Consider the following 15045-nt stretch of genomic DNA (forward strand, 5'->3'; position numbering starts at 1 on the left):
CTGCACCCAACGAGAGACTTGCTGGTGTGCGAAGGAGCAGGGGAAGGCTTGCTCTGTGCCGAAAGGCTGGGGAGCTGACCTCGGGTGTGAGAGGAGAGAGGCAGAGGTGCTCTCCGGGATGGAGATGTGCTCCAGGCAAGGGGCCCCAGACTCCAGGTGTTCTTCACCCAGACCTCTCTCCCGCCCCGTCTCTGTGTCCGTGCAGGAGCTGGAGGAGAACTACCAGCGGGCGTACTCGGAAGCGCTGGCCGCCTTCGGGAACGGGGCCCTGTTCGTGGAGAAGTTCATCGAGAGGCCCCGGCACATCGAGGTGCAGATCCTGGGTGAGGAGCCTCTGCCCTGGGTGTTCCCTGTGGGGTCCGGCGCCGCGGGCGAGGAAGGCGCGGTTCTGTGCGGGCGGTACCGGGTCCGAGCTCGGGGCTTTTCTGTGGTGGCGGCGGGAGACATGGGGGGTTAAGATCTGCCCTCGGGGAGGGGTCTGTCGGTTAAGCCCCTCGACCTTGATGAGTCTAAGCTGAGGTTGAAGACCAATGCAGAGTGTGCGCATCAGGGGGTGGGTACCGGGTCTGGGGGGGACCCCTGTCACTCGGGGCAGGTTAACAGTGTCTCCAGGGAGAGCCGATCAGGGTCTCAGGTGTGGCTCACCTGTCTGACTCCTGGGGGCAGGTTAACGCAGCGCCTTGGAGCCGGTCTGTGTCCTGGACGCCACGCGTCTCCGGGGAGCTGAGCGCGGTGTCTTGTCTCCCTTCAGGCGACAAGTTCGGGAACGTGGTCCACCTGTACGAGCGGGACTGCTCCATCCAGCGCCGGCACCAGAAGGTGGTGGAGATCGCCCCCGCAGCGCAGCTGGACCCTCACCTGCGGGACCGCCTGACCGCCGACTCGGTCAACCTGGCCAAGCAGGTAACGAGCTCGGCGCTCTGCGCAGTCCCGGGGTGTCGCCTGCCTCTTCCGCGACGGGTTTAAGCCGGAGGACGGGGGGGGGGCGAGGGCAGCGGTCTGAGATGGGAACGGTCAGTTGTGAGAGTCTGACTTCAGCTGAACGCAGTTCATAGACTTTTCTCAGCTTCTAAATACACAATTCACTGATCTGTAACACCTGAAAACATGGGAAAACAGCAAACAGATTAGAATGTATATATTTATATCTGTGAAGATCTGCTATGGTGTGAAAGCTGATTGTTTGCTTGGGGGTTACAGGAAGTGTTAACTGGTGCAGAACGGGTTGGTCAAGGCACCCCACACGTTATTAGAAACCTTGAGTCGCCCTTAATTGTAACGGGTGATAATAGGCCTTGTCGCTGGACTGCTTTCGTCTGCGGCCTTGTCATTACCCAGCCTGGCCACCAGAGGTCACTGCTCACTGCAGGAAAGGGGTCTGGTAGACTGGGCCTCCTCACCCCCCACAGAGGAAACGGCTTTGCTCTCTGACATGATTCAAGAAGCATATTTGTTATTTTTACCTGAGTACGGTGTGCGTTTCCCTCGGAGGGAGAGAGAGACCGAAATGGACAGCTTGGTTCCGTAGATCGCTAGTGGTTCCAGTCCGTTAATGGTGCGGGTTTCTGATCTCGCCAGATTTTGTTCCCTTTATTTTAACAAAAAATTCATGGATGTATAACGTTCACTAAACACATGTTCTGGGACTTGGGGATTATTCATAGTGTACTGTGGGTCTATATATAGATTGCAAGTTTAAAAAAAAAAAGTGCTGTTAGCAGCAACTTCCAGCTGAGATGCTAACACCACACAGGACAGCAGCACAGTCCCACAGCACCACAGCTGCTGCCTGGGGAGCTCAGGTCTCAGGAGGAGCCCGGCCTAGACCGGCGGGCTCTGACTGTAGGGGTACAGCGTGACCCAGACTGGACCGGCGGGCTCTGGACTGTAGGGGTACAGCGTGACCCAGACTGGACCGACGGGCTCTGGACTGTAGGGGTACAGTCTGACCCAGACTGGACCGGCGGGCTCTGGGCTGTAGGGGTACAGCGTGACCCAGACTGGACCGGCGGGCTCTGGACTGTAGGGGTACAGCGTGACCCAGACTGGACCGGCGGGCTCTGGACTGTAGGGGTACAGCGTGACCCAGACTGGACCGGCGGGCTCTGGACTGTAGGGGTACAGTGTGACCCAGACTGGACCGGCGGGCTCTGGACTGTAGGGGTACAGTGTGACCCAGACTGGACCGGTGGGCTCTGGACTGTAGGGGTACAGTCTGACCCAGAGTGGACCGGCGGGCTCTGGACTGTAGGGGTACAGCGTGACCCAGACTGGAGACCGGCGGGCTCTGGACTGTAGGGGTACAGCGTGACCCAGACTGGAGACCGGCGGGCTCTGGACTGTAGGGGTACAGCGTGACCCAGACTGGAGACCGGCGGGCTCTGGACTGTAGGGGTACAGCGTGACCCAGACTGGAGACCGGCGGGCTCTGGACTGTAGGGGTACAGTCTGACCCAGAGTGGACCGGCGGGCTCTGGACTGTAGGGGTACAGTCTGACCCAGAGTGGACCGGCGGGCTCTGGACTGTAGGGGTACAGCGTGACCCAGACTGGACTGTAGGGGTACAGCGTGACCCAGACTGGAGACCGGCGGGCTCTGGACTGTAGGGGTACAGTGTGACCCAGACTGGACCGGCGGGCTCTGGACTGTAGGGTGTGTGTGTCGCCTGGCTCTGGACTGTATTTTGCAGCCGAGAGTCCTGTCTCAGAGGTGGACAGCCAGCCAGCCAGCCCTGTCAGCAGAGCTGTGCTGTCAGGCAGTACGTCTGTGTGTGCTGGTGGGGGGGGGCTGTGTCTGCGCATGTTGTCGTCTTTAACGGTGACTCGGCAGTCTTGGGCTCTTTAACGCTCCGTCAGGGTTGAGAGTTTGGCACAGAGAGCTCGCGTTCTGACAGCAGGCAGGAGCGGGCCGGGGTATCGACCGCGGGCTGCTGATGGATGTGGCGGGCGCAGAGTCGATAATTAATTAGCTGCTTATTAGGGCTGCGTGGGCAGCGTGGAGGAGTGGGGTGGGGTCTCCTCTGCCCATTAAAAACCTGTCGGACAGGCTTGTCCTGCCTCTGTTTAATTTAGCGTGCGAGTCGTCCGAGTTCCCTCGCCTACCCCCTGCCTTCCAGTTCTCTTCTCTCCCCCTGCTTGACCGAGAGGCTGGGAGGGGGCTCTGATGGAGGCGGGAGAGCCTGGGTTCGAGTGGGGCTGTGGGAGGGGGCTGTGATGGAGGTGGGGAGAGCCCGGGTTCGAGTGGGGCTGTGGGAGGGGGCTCTGATGGAGGCGGGAGAGCCCGGGTTCGAGTGGGGCTGTGGGAGGGGGCTCTGATGGAGGCGGGAGAGCCCGGGTTCGAGTGGGGCTGTGGGAGGGGGCTCTGATGGAGGCGGGAGAGCCCGGGTTCGAGTGGGACTGTGGGAGGGGGCTCTGATGGAGGTGGGAGAGCCAGGGTCTGAGTGGGGCTGTGGGAGGGGGCTCTGATGGAGCCCGGCCCCCAGGGCTGTGGAGGGGTTCGTTTCCGATGCAGCCAGTAGTGGTGGGGCCTCCCAGCGACAGAGCCAGCCTGGCTGGAGGGACCGGGTGTGCAGGGCAGTGAACCCCCCTCTGACCCCCTCACACACATCCGGGTCCCCTGCTGCGATCGGTACCAGCAGATTAGAGCGCCCCCTTCGGGATTGCGGATCGGATCTGGGTCCTCAGACGGGCAGGGGCTGACCTGTTGGGTTCAGGGTCCCCGTCGGGTCCGAAGTGGGCCCAGCCGCTGGTGCCGTCTCCTGTCTGGGCGTGCCGTTAACCCTGGGGGGAGCCGATCCCCGCCCCCCAGGGGGGACAGTAAGGAAGGTTGAGGAGCTGCTGCAGCGAAAGAGGAGAGCTGAACGAATTTCTCTTCTTGGCCAAGAGAAGGGGGGGAGATGAACGAGCGCGCGGCGATATCGAGGTTAGCCATTCGCTGCGTCTTTTCTTCTCCATCAGCAGGTTTTTTTTGTTTCCTGGGAAAATGGGTTTTCGCGGCGCGGGGCGATAACCTGGCCCTCGCTCCGAGCTGCTGTGCAGCAGCACCCTCCTCCTCCTCCTCGCGGGACGGAGGCTTAAACAGGGCCACGAGGGGGGCAGTTACTGTGGGGTGAGATAATTGCCCCTGGCCTGTAATAAGCAGCTCCGCTCGTCAGCTGGGGCGGGGGACGTAATAATAATAATAATAATAATAATAATTGCTTACACTTATACAGCGCTTTTCTGGACACTCCACTCAAAGCGCTTTACAGGTAATGGGGACTCCCCTCCACCACCAGCAGTGTGCAGCCCCACCTGGATGATGCGACGGCAGCCATAGTGCGCCAGAACGCTCCCCACACCCCAGCTCTCAGTGGGGAGGAGAGCAGAGTAATGTAGCCAATTCATAGAGGGGGAGTATTAGGAGGCCATGATTGATAAGGGCCAATTGGAAATTTGGCCAGGACACCGGGGTTACACCCCTACTCTTTTCGAGAAGCACCCTGGGATTGTTAATGACCACAGAGAGTCAGGACCTCGGTTTTATGTCTCATCCGAAGGACGTAGGGTTAGCAAAGAATCCGTTTTTAATCGCTTCAGTGGCTCTTTATTTCGTTTAATAAAATAAACTGTCCACTAGGGGCTGCTGACATCCCGGGATTTTATCTGGATTCCCCCTCCCGCCCCCGGGAAGAAACAGCCAATTTTTCCTTATCGCAGTCGGTCTCGCTCCAGAGTTTTTTTTTTTTTTTTTTTTTTTAGCCTCGGAACTTCAATAGCGGGAAGAAAATGGGAGAACGTGCCGCGGAGGAGCAGGCTGAAGCGCTCTCCGATGAAGCGGATTACGCGTTGTCCTCGCGCTGTTCGGAAATGAAAGGGGGAAAAAAAACATCAATTGAGTTGTGTGTGTGTGTACTCGCTCTCGGCACTTGAAAATCCTTCAGCCGGGCGAGTCGGAAACGTGTTTCTCTCCTGAAGTGGAGAAAGTGTCTCCAGTAACGAGCCTGTGGTTTTGTCGTGTCCTGGATCAGCTGTTGGACCCGACTGTCTTGACCAGGTTCGCTCTAGTAGTTCCTGGGCGGGGGAGGTCAAGACAGGAGAGTCTTTTCCCAGCGGTGTGGGGTGCAAGGCTGCTGTCCCACCCCCCCACCCCAGGAGGGGGCACTGGTCTGTCAGCTGCCCCCAGAGGAAGGGGCAGGTTGGAGTAGTGGGTCAAACCCAAGCTGCGTGTCTGGAGGAGGGGAGGGACACGCGCACACACACACACACACACACACACACACACTCCCAAGCTTCAGGGATGTCGATGTCTTTTTAACTCGCCCCCGAAGCGCGCGCTCTCCGTTAAGGGGGGTGTCCGGGGCCGCCCTGTCTCGTGGACAGACCTTCAGCCGTCCTCGGGGATGGGAGGGGACGGCTGCCGTCCCTGTAATGGCGAATGTCCATCAACGGCCTCGTCGCACGGCTCCTGGTGGTGGTGGGGATGATGGGAATGCTCCGGCACCAGGGGAGAGAGATCCGTCATCGTTACGTGACCTGAGAATACCAGTCCGCTCCGCTTTCTCCCCTCATCAGTCTTCCTATTTACTGTTTTTCTGTTCTATTATCTTTTTTTTTTTTAACGTCTTGCCATCTTGACCCCCTCCCGTCTCTCTCCCTCTCCCGCCTCCTCCCGGTCGGCTCTCCGGGGGAGTGCGCCGAGGGGGACACAATCTGGTGTCCCTCTCGTTCCCTTGGCGGCGGCGTCTCCGTGACTCGCGGTTCCCTGCTAACGCACGATCGCGGCGTCTCCTCCTCCTCCTCCTCCTCCTCCTCCTCCTCCGGTTATCGGGGCGCCCGAGCCGAGCCCCTACTTTCCCTCGGCTCAGTGCATCCGCCTTGCCTAACGCAGCTACAGTAGCACAGTTCACTTCTCCTGAGGTGAATTCAAACTGGGATGCCAGTGGGACTGCTGTCACCCGGCCGTCGAGTTGTACTTCCTGTTGACGGTGTGGCAGACGTGAAGCTCTACAACCTTCCTGACTCGGGCTAAAACCCGGCTCCGTCCCCATCAGCTCTGAGCAGTGCGGGGGGATTGTTCCTCTGCCAGAGCCGATGCCCCTGGTGAAGTCGCGGTGTGACACGGGTGTTGATCAATCTGGACCTCATTTTCCACCTGGGGTAGTTTTGGGGGGGCGGAGACGCTTCTGCCCTCTAGATCGGTCAAAGCCATGTTTCGGTTTTAGCTGGGCTTACTTTTCCAGTTCAAGCACTTGAAATCTCCTTGAGGGGTTGGATCTGGAATTGATCGGGAACGGGACTGGTTAGAACTTCCAACTGGCCGCGTCGTAGTCTCGCGCGGAGGTCGGTCTCCGTCCCCCCGTCCACGGGAGTTTCCCCGGAGGGTTTGCATGTAGTATCTTTGTTCTACGCCTTCCGCCATCCTGACGGTCGTTTATTCGTGTGCTGTCGGTCTGCGTGGGGTTAATCCTTCTCCTTCCTGAAGAAGGTTCAGGTCTGGCCCTGGGCACAGAGAGGCCGGGGCTGTTCCGAATCGGCTTGCGTTGGGTTATTTTTGTGGAGATGTTGACGTTCTGCTTGCCTGCTTGCTGGGAGATGTGTGTGTGTGTGTGTGTGTGTGTGTGAAGCATCAGGAGACTTGAGCGTTTTTTTTTTTTTCCTGCCACGGTACTTTGAAGAATTTTGAATCAGGTTTTTTTTTTTGGTACCTTACTATCCCCCGTTTGATCCGCGTGAGTTTTTGTGCTGGAAATCACAGAACAGCGAGAGTGTGGAGAAAGAGGCGGCGCATTCGTTCTTGAACGGCGATAAGCCCGTATAAATATATCGGCAAATAAAGTCACTTTGGTCTCGGCTCCCCTGGGGCTTGAGATAAGGGCTTGTGCTTTCGCAAACAGGCACGGGGAAAAATACAAACGCAGAGCGTCTTCCTTCTCGCGCCGTTAATAATTCAGTTCCTGACTGTCTCGCGCTGGCCTCGTCGGACCCCACGGTGGTAATGGTGCTCTCCCGCCACGTCCGTCTCGCTCTGCCTCGGTTGGTCAGCGGCCTGCCTCCACCGCCCGCCTGTCATTACAGGAGCCTGAGTGCCCGTGAAGCCGAGCGGAGCTAATGTAGTTGTATTAAGTGATTTAAAGTTGCGCTGTCGTTAGATCCTGAGAGCTGTAGCCACAGGGGAACTTATTAGCTGCAATTTTGAGCTAAACAGCGAGCAACTGGCAGACTTCCAGCCCCTCTGAATGTAGTCACGATCATTTGTCCCCCCCCCCCCCCCCCCCCCACACATACACACACTCCCCATCCTCCCCACCAGCGCTGTGTGGAATATTAAAGGGTGTCCTCTCTCCTCCGAAAGAGGATAGGGTTCCATCTTCTCGGAACGGCGGAGCAGAATTGAAGACCACCCCGGTTGGAGGGGTACATGTTTTGGGGGGGGTTTTGTTTTGGGGGTGCTGTCCGAGCGCTGAAGTCGGCGGTTACGAGGTTGAAACTCTCTCAGCTCATGCAAGAGGATGAGTAAACTGTCGCCCCCCCCAGCACAAGCTTGAAGTCTACACCTGAACGTCTGAGGGCGTCTCGTGGAGTAGAAGAGGAGTTAACTACCGTGTGTGTGGGGACATGGGGGCTTCTATTCACACTGATCTCTTTGCACACACAGTACAGCAGACAACACTGCACGACGTAGGCAGTGCGTTGCAAAACAGTACATAGGAAACGGTAACAATAAATCCCCTGTAGGGATCAAGAATGTGGTAGTGGGGGGGGGAACATGCACCTTGTAGAGGTGGGTTGATCTCGGGGAGGAATCTGCTCCTCTTCTAGGGGAGGAAATCTACTACAAATACAGACACGCGGAACAGCTTGGCTTCAGGACCGACAGGTTTTTCCCATCTCCCATTCAGATGTAAAATTTCACTCAATTAATTTTTTGAGGTATTGTATGTGTCCTGGGGAGGGCCCGTTTCCCACAGATTCGTTGGAGAGTGGGACGGGCTGTCCCTGGAGCTCATCGCTCGAGGTCCCGGATCGCTTAGCTGCTTCAGCAATGAACAATTGGACTGAGAAGGCCGGAGAGCCTCCTCTTGTTTCATAGCTGTTCTTGCTGATGTACCGGATGAACAGCGGGACCCTTGCATGTCGTTTCTGTGCAAAATGGAGCTCTTCCCCCGCCGTAAGTTCTGTCCGTTGAGGAAGAGGAGCTCTGGCACGCAAAACGGCGAAGAGTGGAATTTTGTATCCCTGGAGTCAGACATATATTTCCCGAGATGACTTCGGACCCGAGGATGGGGGGGATTTGACATTCTGTACGCGGGTCTGAAAGGGGACGGAGAGTAGGAAGAAGTGTGTCTTGTTCCTCTCTCGATTTTAATCGGCCCAGACTGGTTGATCTTGGAACAGAAAGGCGCAGCAAGCGCTTGATGTTTTTGCCGGATCTCGGATCCGATGTCCCCGGGAGACCAGGAGTTTTGACCCCCCTCAGGAGTAAAAAACAAACTTGCGGCCGGAGGACCGGTCCTGCTGGTCGAGGCTGGTGGGTGGGGGGGGGGGGAGCGTTCTTACTCCATATTGCAGACCGCTCATTAAACGGGCTCGGCCTGCCGAAACCCTGCGCGCACTCGCAGTGCTGCGTCACGCTGGAAGAGCCGGTGAGGGATGGGGGCTGGGGGGGTGAGTCCGCGGACCAGGCAGGTGCGCGTTAATGGGTTTCGGCCGACGACGGCGGTTCCATCGTCTTTGCTGGTTATCGCCCAGACAGAGCCTCAGCTGCCGCCAACCGGCATCTCATTCTGTCCCAAGATTAACAGGCCCCCCCCCCCGCCTGCTGGGTGTGATGACGCGCGGCGCCGTCCCCAGCGGGGGGAATCCTTAACCCCCTCTCTCTCTCTCCAGGCTTGGCACAGAGTGCAGGCTGGTGCCTTCTTAGGGTTTGTGTGTTGACGGGCTGGTTTGGTTTTCTGCGTGGTGGGTCATCCTCGTGGGGTTGTGGGGGGGGGTAGAGGTGATCAGTCCAAGGGGGGGGTACCTTTCTAACGTTTGGGATGTCTGTGGGCAGTTTGAAACCTGCGGCTACTTAAGGGGGTCGGCTCCCTCAGCGCGGTTGAGTTCGGGGGAGAGAGCTGGTCTCTGATCTGCAGCGCTCAAGTCCCCCGGGAACAGGAAGACGTAGGTGAAGAAGTGCTTCCGTTGGCCCAGCAGGTTTAACTGGAGGAGTCTCGGCAGGTAGAAAGCGTCCTTAACCCCAGCGCTCAGATGGCCGATGTCTAGGACGGGCTTTGCTGAGGGCAGTACGGTATTTGCCTCACAGCCCCGGGACCCTAAGTTCTCTTTGGGACCTGTGGTGCGACCCGTGTGGAGTTTGCGTGTTTGTAGGTGTGAGTGGGTTTCCTCCCGCAGTTCACAGACGGGGGTTAATGGGCCTCTGGGGAAAACTGGCCTTGGTGCGAGTGTGTCCGTCCGCGTGCCCTGTGAGGGCCCGGCGTCCCGTCCAGGGTGGGGGGCCTCCCTGGCTCCTCTGTGAAGGATCTCGGGGTGTGGGCGTACACCGGGCAGCCTGGTGCAGACACCCGCCTCTCTGTGTTAAAAAAAAAAGATTCAAATCTGATCTGCAAAACCCAACGCCTGCAGTGACCTCGCGCTCTCTGAGCGTCCGTCTCGGGGTCGTTTCCCGTCCGCCCGGGGGGGCGTGAGGAGGGGGCGCCGAGCGAGCGGGAAGGGCCCTCCGCCGAGCCCTCGCGCGTTCGCTCGCCAGACGAAAATTGAGTACAGGCTGCGGCGATGGTGCTCCCGTTTCCATGGTTACCGCGGTTCTGCCTGGCGGTTTTTAAGGCGCGGGAATGTGATTACAGCAATCAATAATCTGTCCGTAACGGGATCTCTCTCTCTCTCTCTCTCTCTCCATCGCACTCCGCTTGGGGTTTTAATGGTGGTGATTAAACAGGGTTTAATCTTTCCCCTCCAACCCCGGGCTCTCGTGTGAAGGAGGCTGTTGTAACTCCTCGTCTCTCTCGGGAAGACAAACCCCCCCCCCCAAAAAATGAGCAGGGTGCACGGTCCCTCTGTGGTCTCGAACGTGTTTAATAAGGATGGCGTGACCTCTGGAGTTGGTGTGGCGTGCAGCTGGGTTTAAAGAGCTCTGTCTCTTTCGTCTCGGCCGGGCTCCAGAGAGCCGCTTCGCAGCCCCCACCCAGCAGCAGGACACTTTGTGACACTCTACACACGGAGTGGGCAGGGCAGGGCCCGGAACAAGCTGCCCACGAGTTGGCGCCGGTGACCCAGAGTCCTTCGGGAAGCGGTGGGGCGGGCGCAGGTCCTGGTCTCCAGTCGGCGCCCCTCTTCCTCTGCCGGTCTCCGTGTTTGAGCCTGCTCCGTTGTGTGCCGGGTGTTTGTGCGATCTCCCTGTGGCCAGAACCCTGTGCCTTTGTCTGGCCGTGGCCCGGCCGGAGTTCTCTCTGTCGCAGACTTCCTCGTGGGCGGGGACGCGCGTCGTCGAGTCGAGCCGTTCCGTCCACCCGCGTTCCATGAGCTCCATTCGTTCGTCTGTGCTGGATCCTCCTCGTTTGGCAAGCTGCTTCGTCTCGGGGGAGACGTGGTTAATTAAATAACAACCAATTAAGCGGAATGAGTCGTTCGCCGGTAGAGCTGACAGCTGGGCAGACGTGGGGCGCAGAAGGAGCCCGCTGGATTAGAGAGACGTTCCTGGTTCCTCCGTCTGTCATCTTCCTTGGCCAGGAAACAAATACAAAACGTCAGGATTAAGGCAAAAAAAAACAGAATTGAATATAAAACGGATCAGATTACAGGGATTTTTAGCACCAGATTAACTCTGTCCCTGGCAGGAAATTGCAGCGCCAGCAGGACCGCTAGTTTTCTGCACGGGAGGGGAGCAGCAGCCTCCATGTGGCCAGAAGAGGGATTGAAGTGAGAGGGGTCCTCTGCCTTTTTGTGGGGTGGGGGGGGGACCCCCATTTTCCCCACGATAAAGGGCACGACTAGAGTCTGTTTACAGTGGCGAGAAGCGGGTTAAAACTTCACTGAAGCTGCTCCGGCTCATACAGCTCAAGTTGGGGGTGTTTGTGTGTGCTCGGTTTTGTGCTAGGTGTTATGCTATTTCCTCTTGCATCAGAAACTCTTAGTGGGTGCACACGCTGTGTGTAGGGTCTCCGGTTAATGGGGGGGGGGGGAGGGGACAGTCTCCTAAACTTGGTCTTCCTCTGCAATCTGGTTTTAAATACTGTTGACTTTGTGCCTTCAAGGGGAAGGGATTAACATCTCTTTATCGCCTCGTTCTTTACTTCTGCGGAATCTGCTCAACAATGGGTTCTCGGCTGCTCCCAGCAGCCTGCACTCCCCCCCGTGCTGTTTTTACTGTGTTTTTGTGAGTCTGGCCGCTTCGGTGTTCCTCTGGTCTGCCTGAGACAAGGGGCCGGGCCGGTACTGCTCCCTCTGCACCTGTCGGCAAGGCAGCGGGAGGATCGAGTGTCTTTCTGAGCGTCACTCTCTCCTGCCTCTTTCCTGTTCGGCGTGCTCTCTCCTCCTTCTCTCTTTCCTCCGTGTGTGTCTCTCTCTCAAGCTCTCTCCTGCCTCTTCCCTGTTTTTTTTCTCCTCCCTTTCTCTCGAGCTGCTTTTTTTTTCTTCCTCTGAACACTTTCCACACCACGTATCTCTCTCCCTCCCTCCCTCGCTCCTGCTGCAGAGAGGAGATTGTGGTTTTCGTCCCTCTGTTTGCCACAGAGGGGGCAGCGTCCAGTCGTCTTCGCCCCGGCGCGGTCTCGGTGTCACCCAGCCATGCTTTCAGGACACACTCCCAGCCCTTTCCTCTTGGTTTCCTGGAGTTTTGTTTTTACGGTATTAAGACGCCAGTGGAGATATTGGAGGGTGGGGGGTAGCTGTGGGAATACAGAATGAAGCCGGAAACACTTTCCTTTTAAACGTTTTGGGCCTTCACGGGGCTTCTGGGGAAAACTGGCACTGGTGCGAGTGTGTGCCCTGTGATGGACTGGCGTCCCGCGCGGGGTGCACCCTACCTTGTGCCCGTTGCTTGCTGGGATAGGCTCCGGCTACCCTGCGCCCCTGGACTGCTGGAAGGCCCTCGTGACCCTGCCGGGTCCGATCCGTAAGCCCGCCCCTCGCCCCTCTCCTCTCGCATGGTGAGCCTTTTCCAGGGCTGGAACAGGTTTCTCAGTACGTGAAGAAACCTGTTAAAGACGTGTTAATTTGTAAAGTGCCATTTCTTTCTCTCTCTCTCCCCACCAGGTAATTTTCCAAATTTCTCCTAGCGTCTTTCCATTAGGGCGAGACAGATGTATTGTTTAACTGTTAATGAGCTCGACGTACAGATAGCAGATGGCAGATTTATCACCTGTCTGCCAGTGCAGTGTGGGAGATGGAAGCCTCTTCTTCAAGCCAAGATTTTGCATTTTATCCCCCCCCCCGCTCAGTATTCAGATCTTTTTTTTTTCCCCACTCCTGTGATGCATACGAACTCCCCCCACCAATAGCTTCTTCCATGGCTGCAGCCTCTTTCCTCTGCTGAGGAGAAAGAGGAGGTACAGAAATGCTGGCCCCTCCTTTGGCCATGCCCTCACGGTCACAGGTCATGCCCACAGGAGGGGCCAATCTGCCCCTGGCCTCTCTTATGACCACACCCCCTGTTGGGCCTGGCCCCTCCTCCAGACACGCCCTTGCTGTCACTGGCCCCTCCTATCTGATCCTGGCCCCTCTTCTGGCCACGCCCCCTGTTGGCCCTGACCCCTCCCCTGGACACGCCCCTCAAGTCCTCCTCTCTCTTACAAGAGCATGTTGGAGGCACTGGTCATCTCTCTCCTGACCATCCCCGTGAGGCCGCAGCGTGGCTCTTGGGAGGCGCTGTTCTGCCTGGCAGCTAACCAATCCCAGCCCCGTCCCCGGGGGGGCGCCGTATCGCCCGGTTCCTCAGTCCGCCGTGGGACCCCCCCCATCCTGGGCTCGGCTGCTGGTTCGACCGCCCGCGAGCTGGTGTGTGGGCAGCAGGCTCGCCTGGCAGCCTTCCGTCAAGTCCTGCTCGGCTTGAGTTCTGAGCTTTTCCATTCCGAACTGCGGAAGGCACACGGAGAGAAGGAGTTCTTGCACAGCGTGGGGCAAACGGGCTTAATCCTAGTTGTAGATGCGCAGAAGCTCTGTGGCTTTGTGGTGGTATAGGCTTGGTGGCGCACACCTTCACTGGATTGGATTATATCTCGTAGCATAAGACCCAACCTCTGTAATACTCTTAAGGCTTATAACCCATTAGTGATGGTTTTTATTTTGGCGGCATGATGATAGTTCTCATAACCCTGATCTTTATTATGCTTCTAAATCTAAAACGGACTTCTGGTCCCAAAACCCATCTAATAATTTCAGTGTTGGCTGTGTGTTTAAGGCCTCTTGGTGTTAAATGTGCTGTGTAATGAACACCTCTTTGCTCGGTCGGTTGGATCAATAGTCCTGAGAGGTTCTGAGTGTCGTAACGTGTGTGTGTGCGTGCCTGTCCACGCTCGAAGACGACATTCCTGGCTTTTGCACTGGCAAAATGTAACCCCCCCCCCCCCACCTCCAGGGGGCGCAGTTCTGGCGGAGTGTTGCAGCTGTGCGAGCAGTGCGCGTCCCCTTGCGCCGAGCGCTCGCTCGCCGCGCTGCAGCGGAGAGCCACTCGACCGCGGGAGAGAGCCGGCTCTCGGAAGTCCTCCGCGTGGAGTGGGCTGTTGAGGGCTCACAGGAGAGCCTGCTCTGGGGGGGGGCCCTGTGTGACAGGAGAGAGAGATGCGCACCAGTTCCACGGCAACAGGCCGCGCTGCCCGTGCAACGGCTCGGTGGCGTACGGGGCGGGTCGGGGGAGGGCGCTTGGATCGTTTCCCAGCTCGAACCCCCCCGGGCACCCGGGACGCCCCGGAGTCCAGATCACGACGCGAGCTGTTCAAGTCCCCGGCCAGGAAACGCCAAGGCTGCTTCGAGCCTGCGCCCCCTTCCGCCCCGGGGGTCCCCGGGGCTGTGCCGATAACCTTTCCTTCGGATTCCGGGGAAGAGGCCCGGGCAGCTCCCTCCGGCAGGCAGGCAGGCGGCGCTCCGGGGGACTGGAGGAATCGGAGCTGTGGGCGTCGAGGTTCTTCCCTCTTGTCAGTTCCCAGGCTCAGGCCTGCTCCCCGATGTGTGCCTGTAACACAGCTCCTGCTTCACGAAACCCACACCTGGCCTTCTGGGAAGGGTTGGTAGGACTGCTCACCCCACTCCCACGGGTGGGACAGGCGGGCCGGTGGGGTGCCCACTCCCACGAGGGGGTGCGGATTCCTGTCCCAGTCCCCACTCCCCCGGGTGGGCCGGCGTGTGTCGTGACCCGTGTGTGCTCTGTCTCCCCCCGCAGGTGGGCTACGAGAACGCGGGCACGGTGGAGTTCCTGGTGGACAAGCACGGCCGGCACTACTTCATCGAGGTGAACTCGCGCCTGCAGGTGGAGCACACCGTCACGGAGGAGATCACCGAGTGAGTCTCCCGCACCGCCGCCGGGCTCTGGGGGGGGGGGGGGCGGTCGCCGAGCAGCAAGAGTGGAGGTGGCTGTGTGGTGGGAGTCACCTGGCTCCCGCTGGGCTGCAGTCTGATCCGCTCCGGGTTTTACAGCCTCGCTGTGCTCTCCTGACACTGCAGTCTGATCTGATCCGCTCCGGGTTTTACAGCCTCGCTATGCTCTCCTGACACTGCAGTCTGATCCGCTCCGGGTTTTACAGCCTCGCTATGCTCTCCTGACACTGCAGTCTGATCCTCTCCGGGTTTTAGGGCCTTCCCAAACTTCAGTTGTATTGCCGTCTGATCCGCTCCGGGATTTACAGCCTTCGCAGGTTCCCGTTGAGCTGTGGTCTGATCCGCTCCGGGTTTTACCAGCGGCTGGTGTAGCCGTTTCTGGCACGGAAGCTGGCGTGAGCCAGGTGAGGCAGGCAGATCCTGAAAACCCCTGACCTCCTGTTTTGTGTTTGCCGGGACAGATGTGGATTTGAGGCGGTATTAAAAAAAAAAAAAATCACACTCCCCGTTTCTTTTTTTATTTATTTTTGATCCTGCC

General features: G+C 58.3%; 1 protein-coding gene across 6 annotated transcripts in view; it reads left to right on the top strand.

Moving 5' to 3' along the window:
* Window positions 1-15045, top strand: part of LOC148646643 (pyruvate carboxylase, mitochondrial) — a 93545-nt gene that overhangs the window by 14934 nt on the left and 63566 nt on the right. For all 6 annotated transcript variants that reach the window (XM_088608613.1, XM_088608610.1, XM_088608612.1 and 3 more), the window contains 3 exons: window positions 206-323; window positions 752-903; window positions 14353-14471. In XM_088608613.1, the coding sequence (XP_088464739.1) occupies window positions 206-323; window positions 752-903; window positions 14353-14471 (389 nt within the window). The remainder of the gene's footprint in view (window positions 1-205; window positions 324-751; window positions 904-14352; window positions 14472-15045) is intronic.

Source organism: Lepisosteus platostomus, chromosome 16, assembly GCF_059453375.1.
Source record: "Lepisosteus platostomus isolate fLepPlt1 chromosome 16, fLepPlt1.hap1, whole genome shotgun sequence".
In the NCBI taxonomy this organism is placed as follows: Eukaryota; Metazoa; Chordata; class Actinopteri; order Semionotiformes; family Lepisosteidae; genus Lepisosteus; species Lepisosteus platostomus.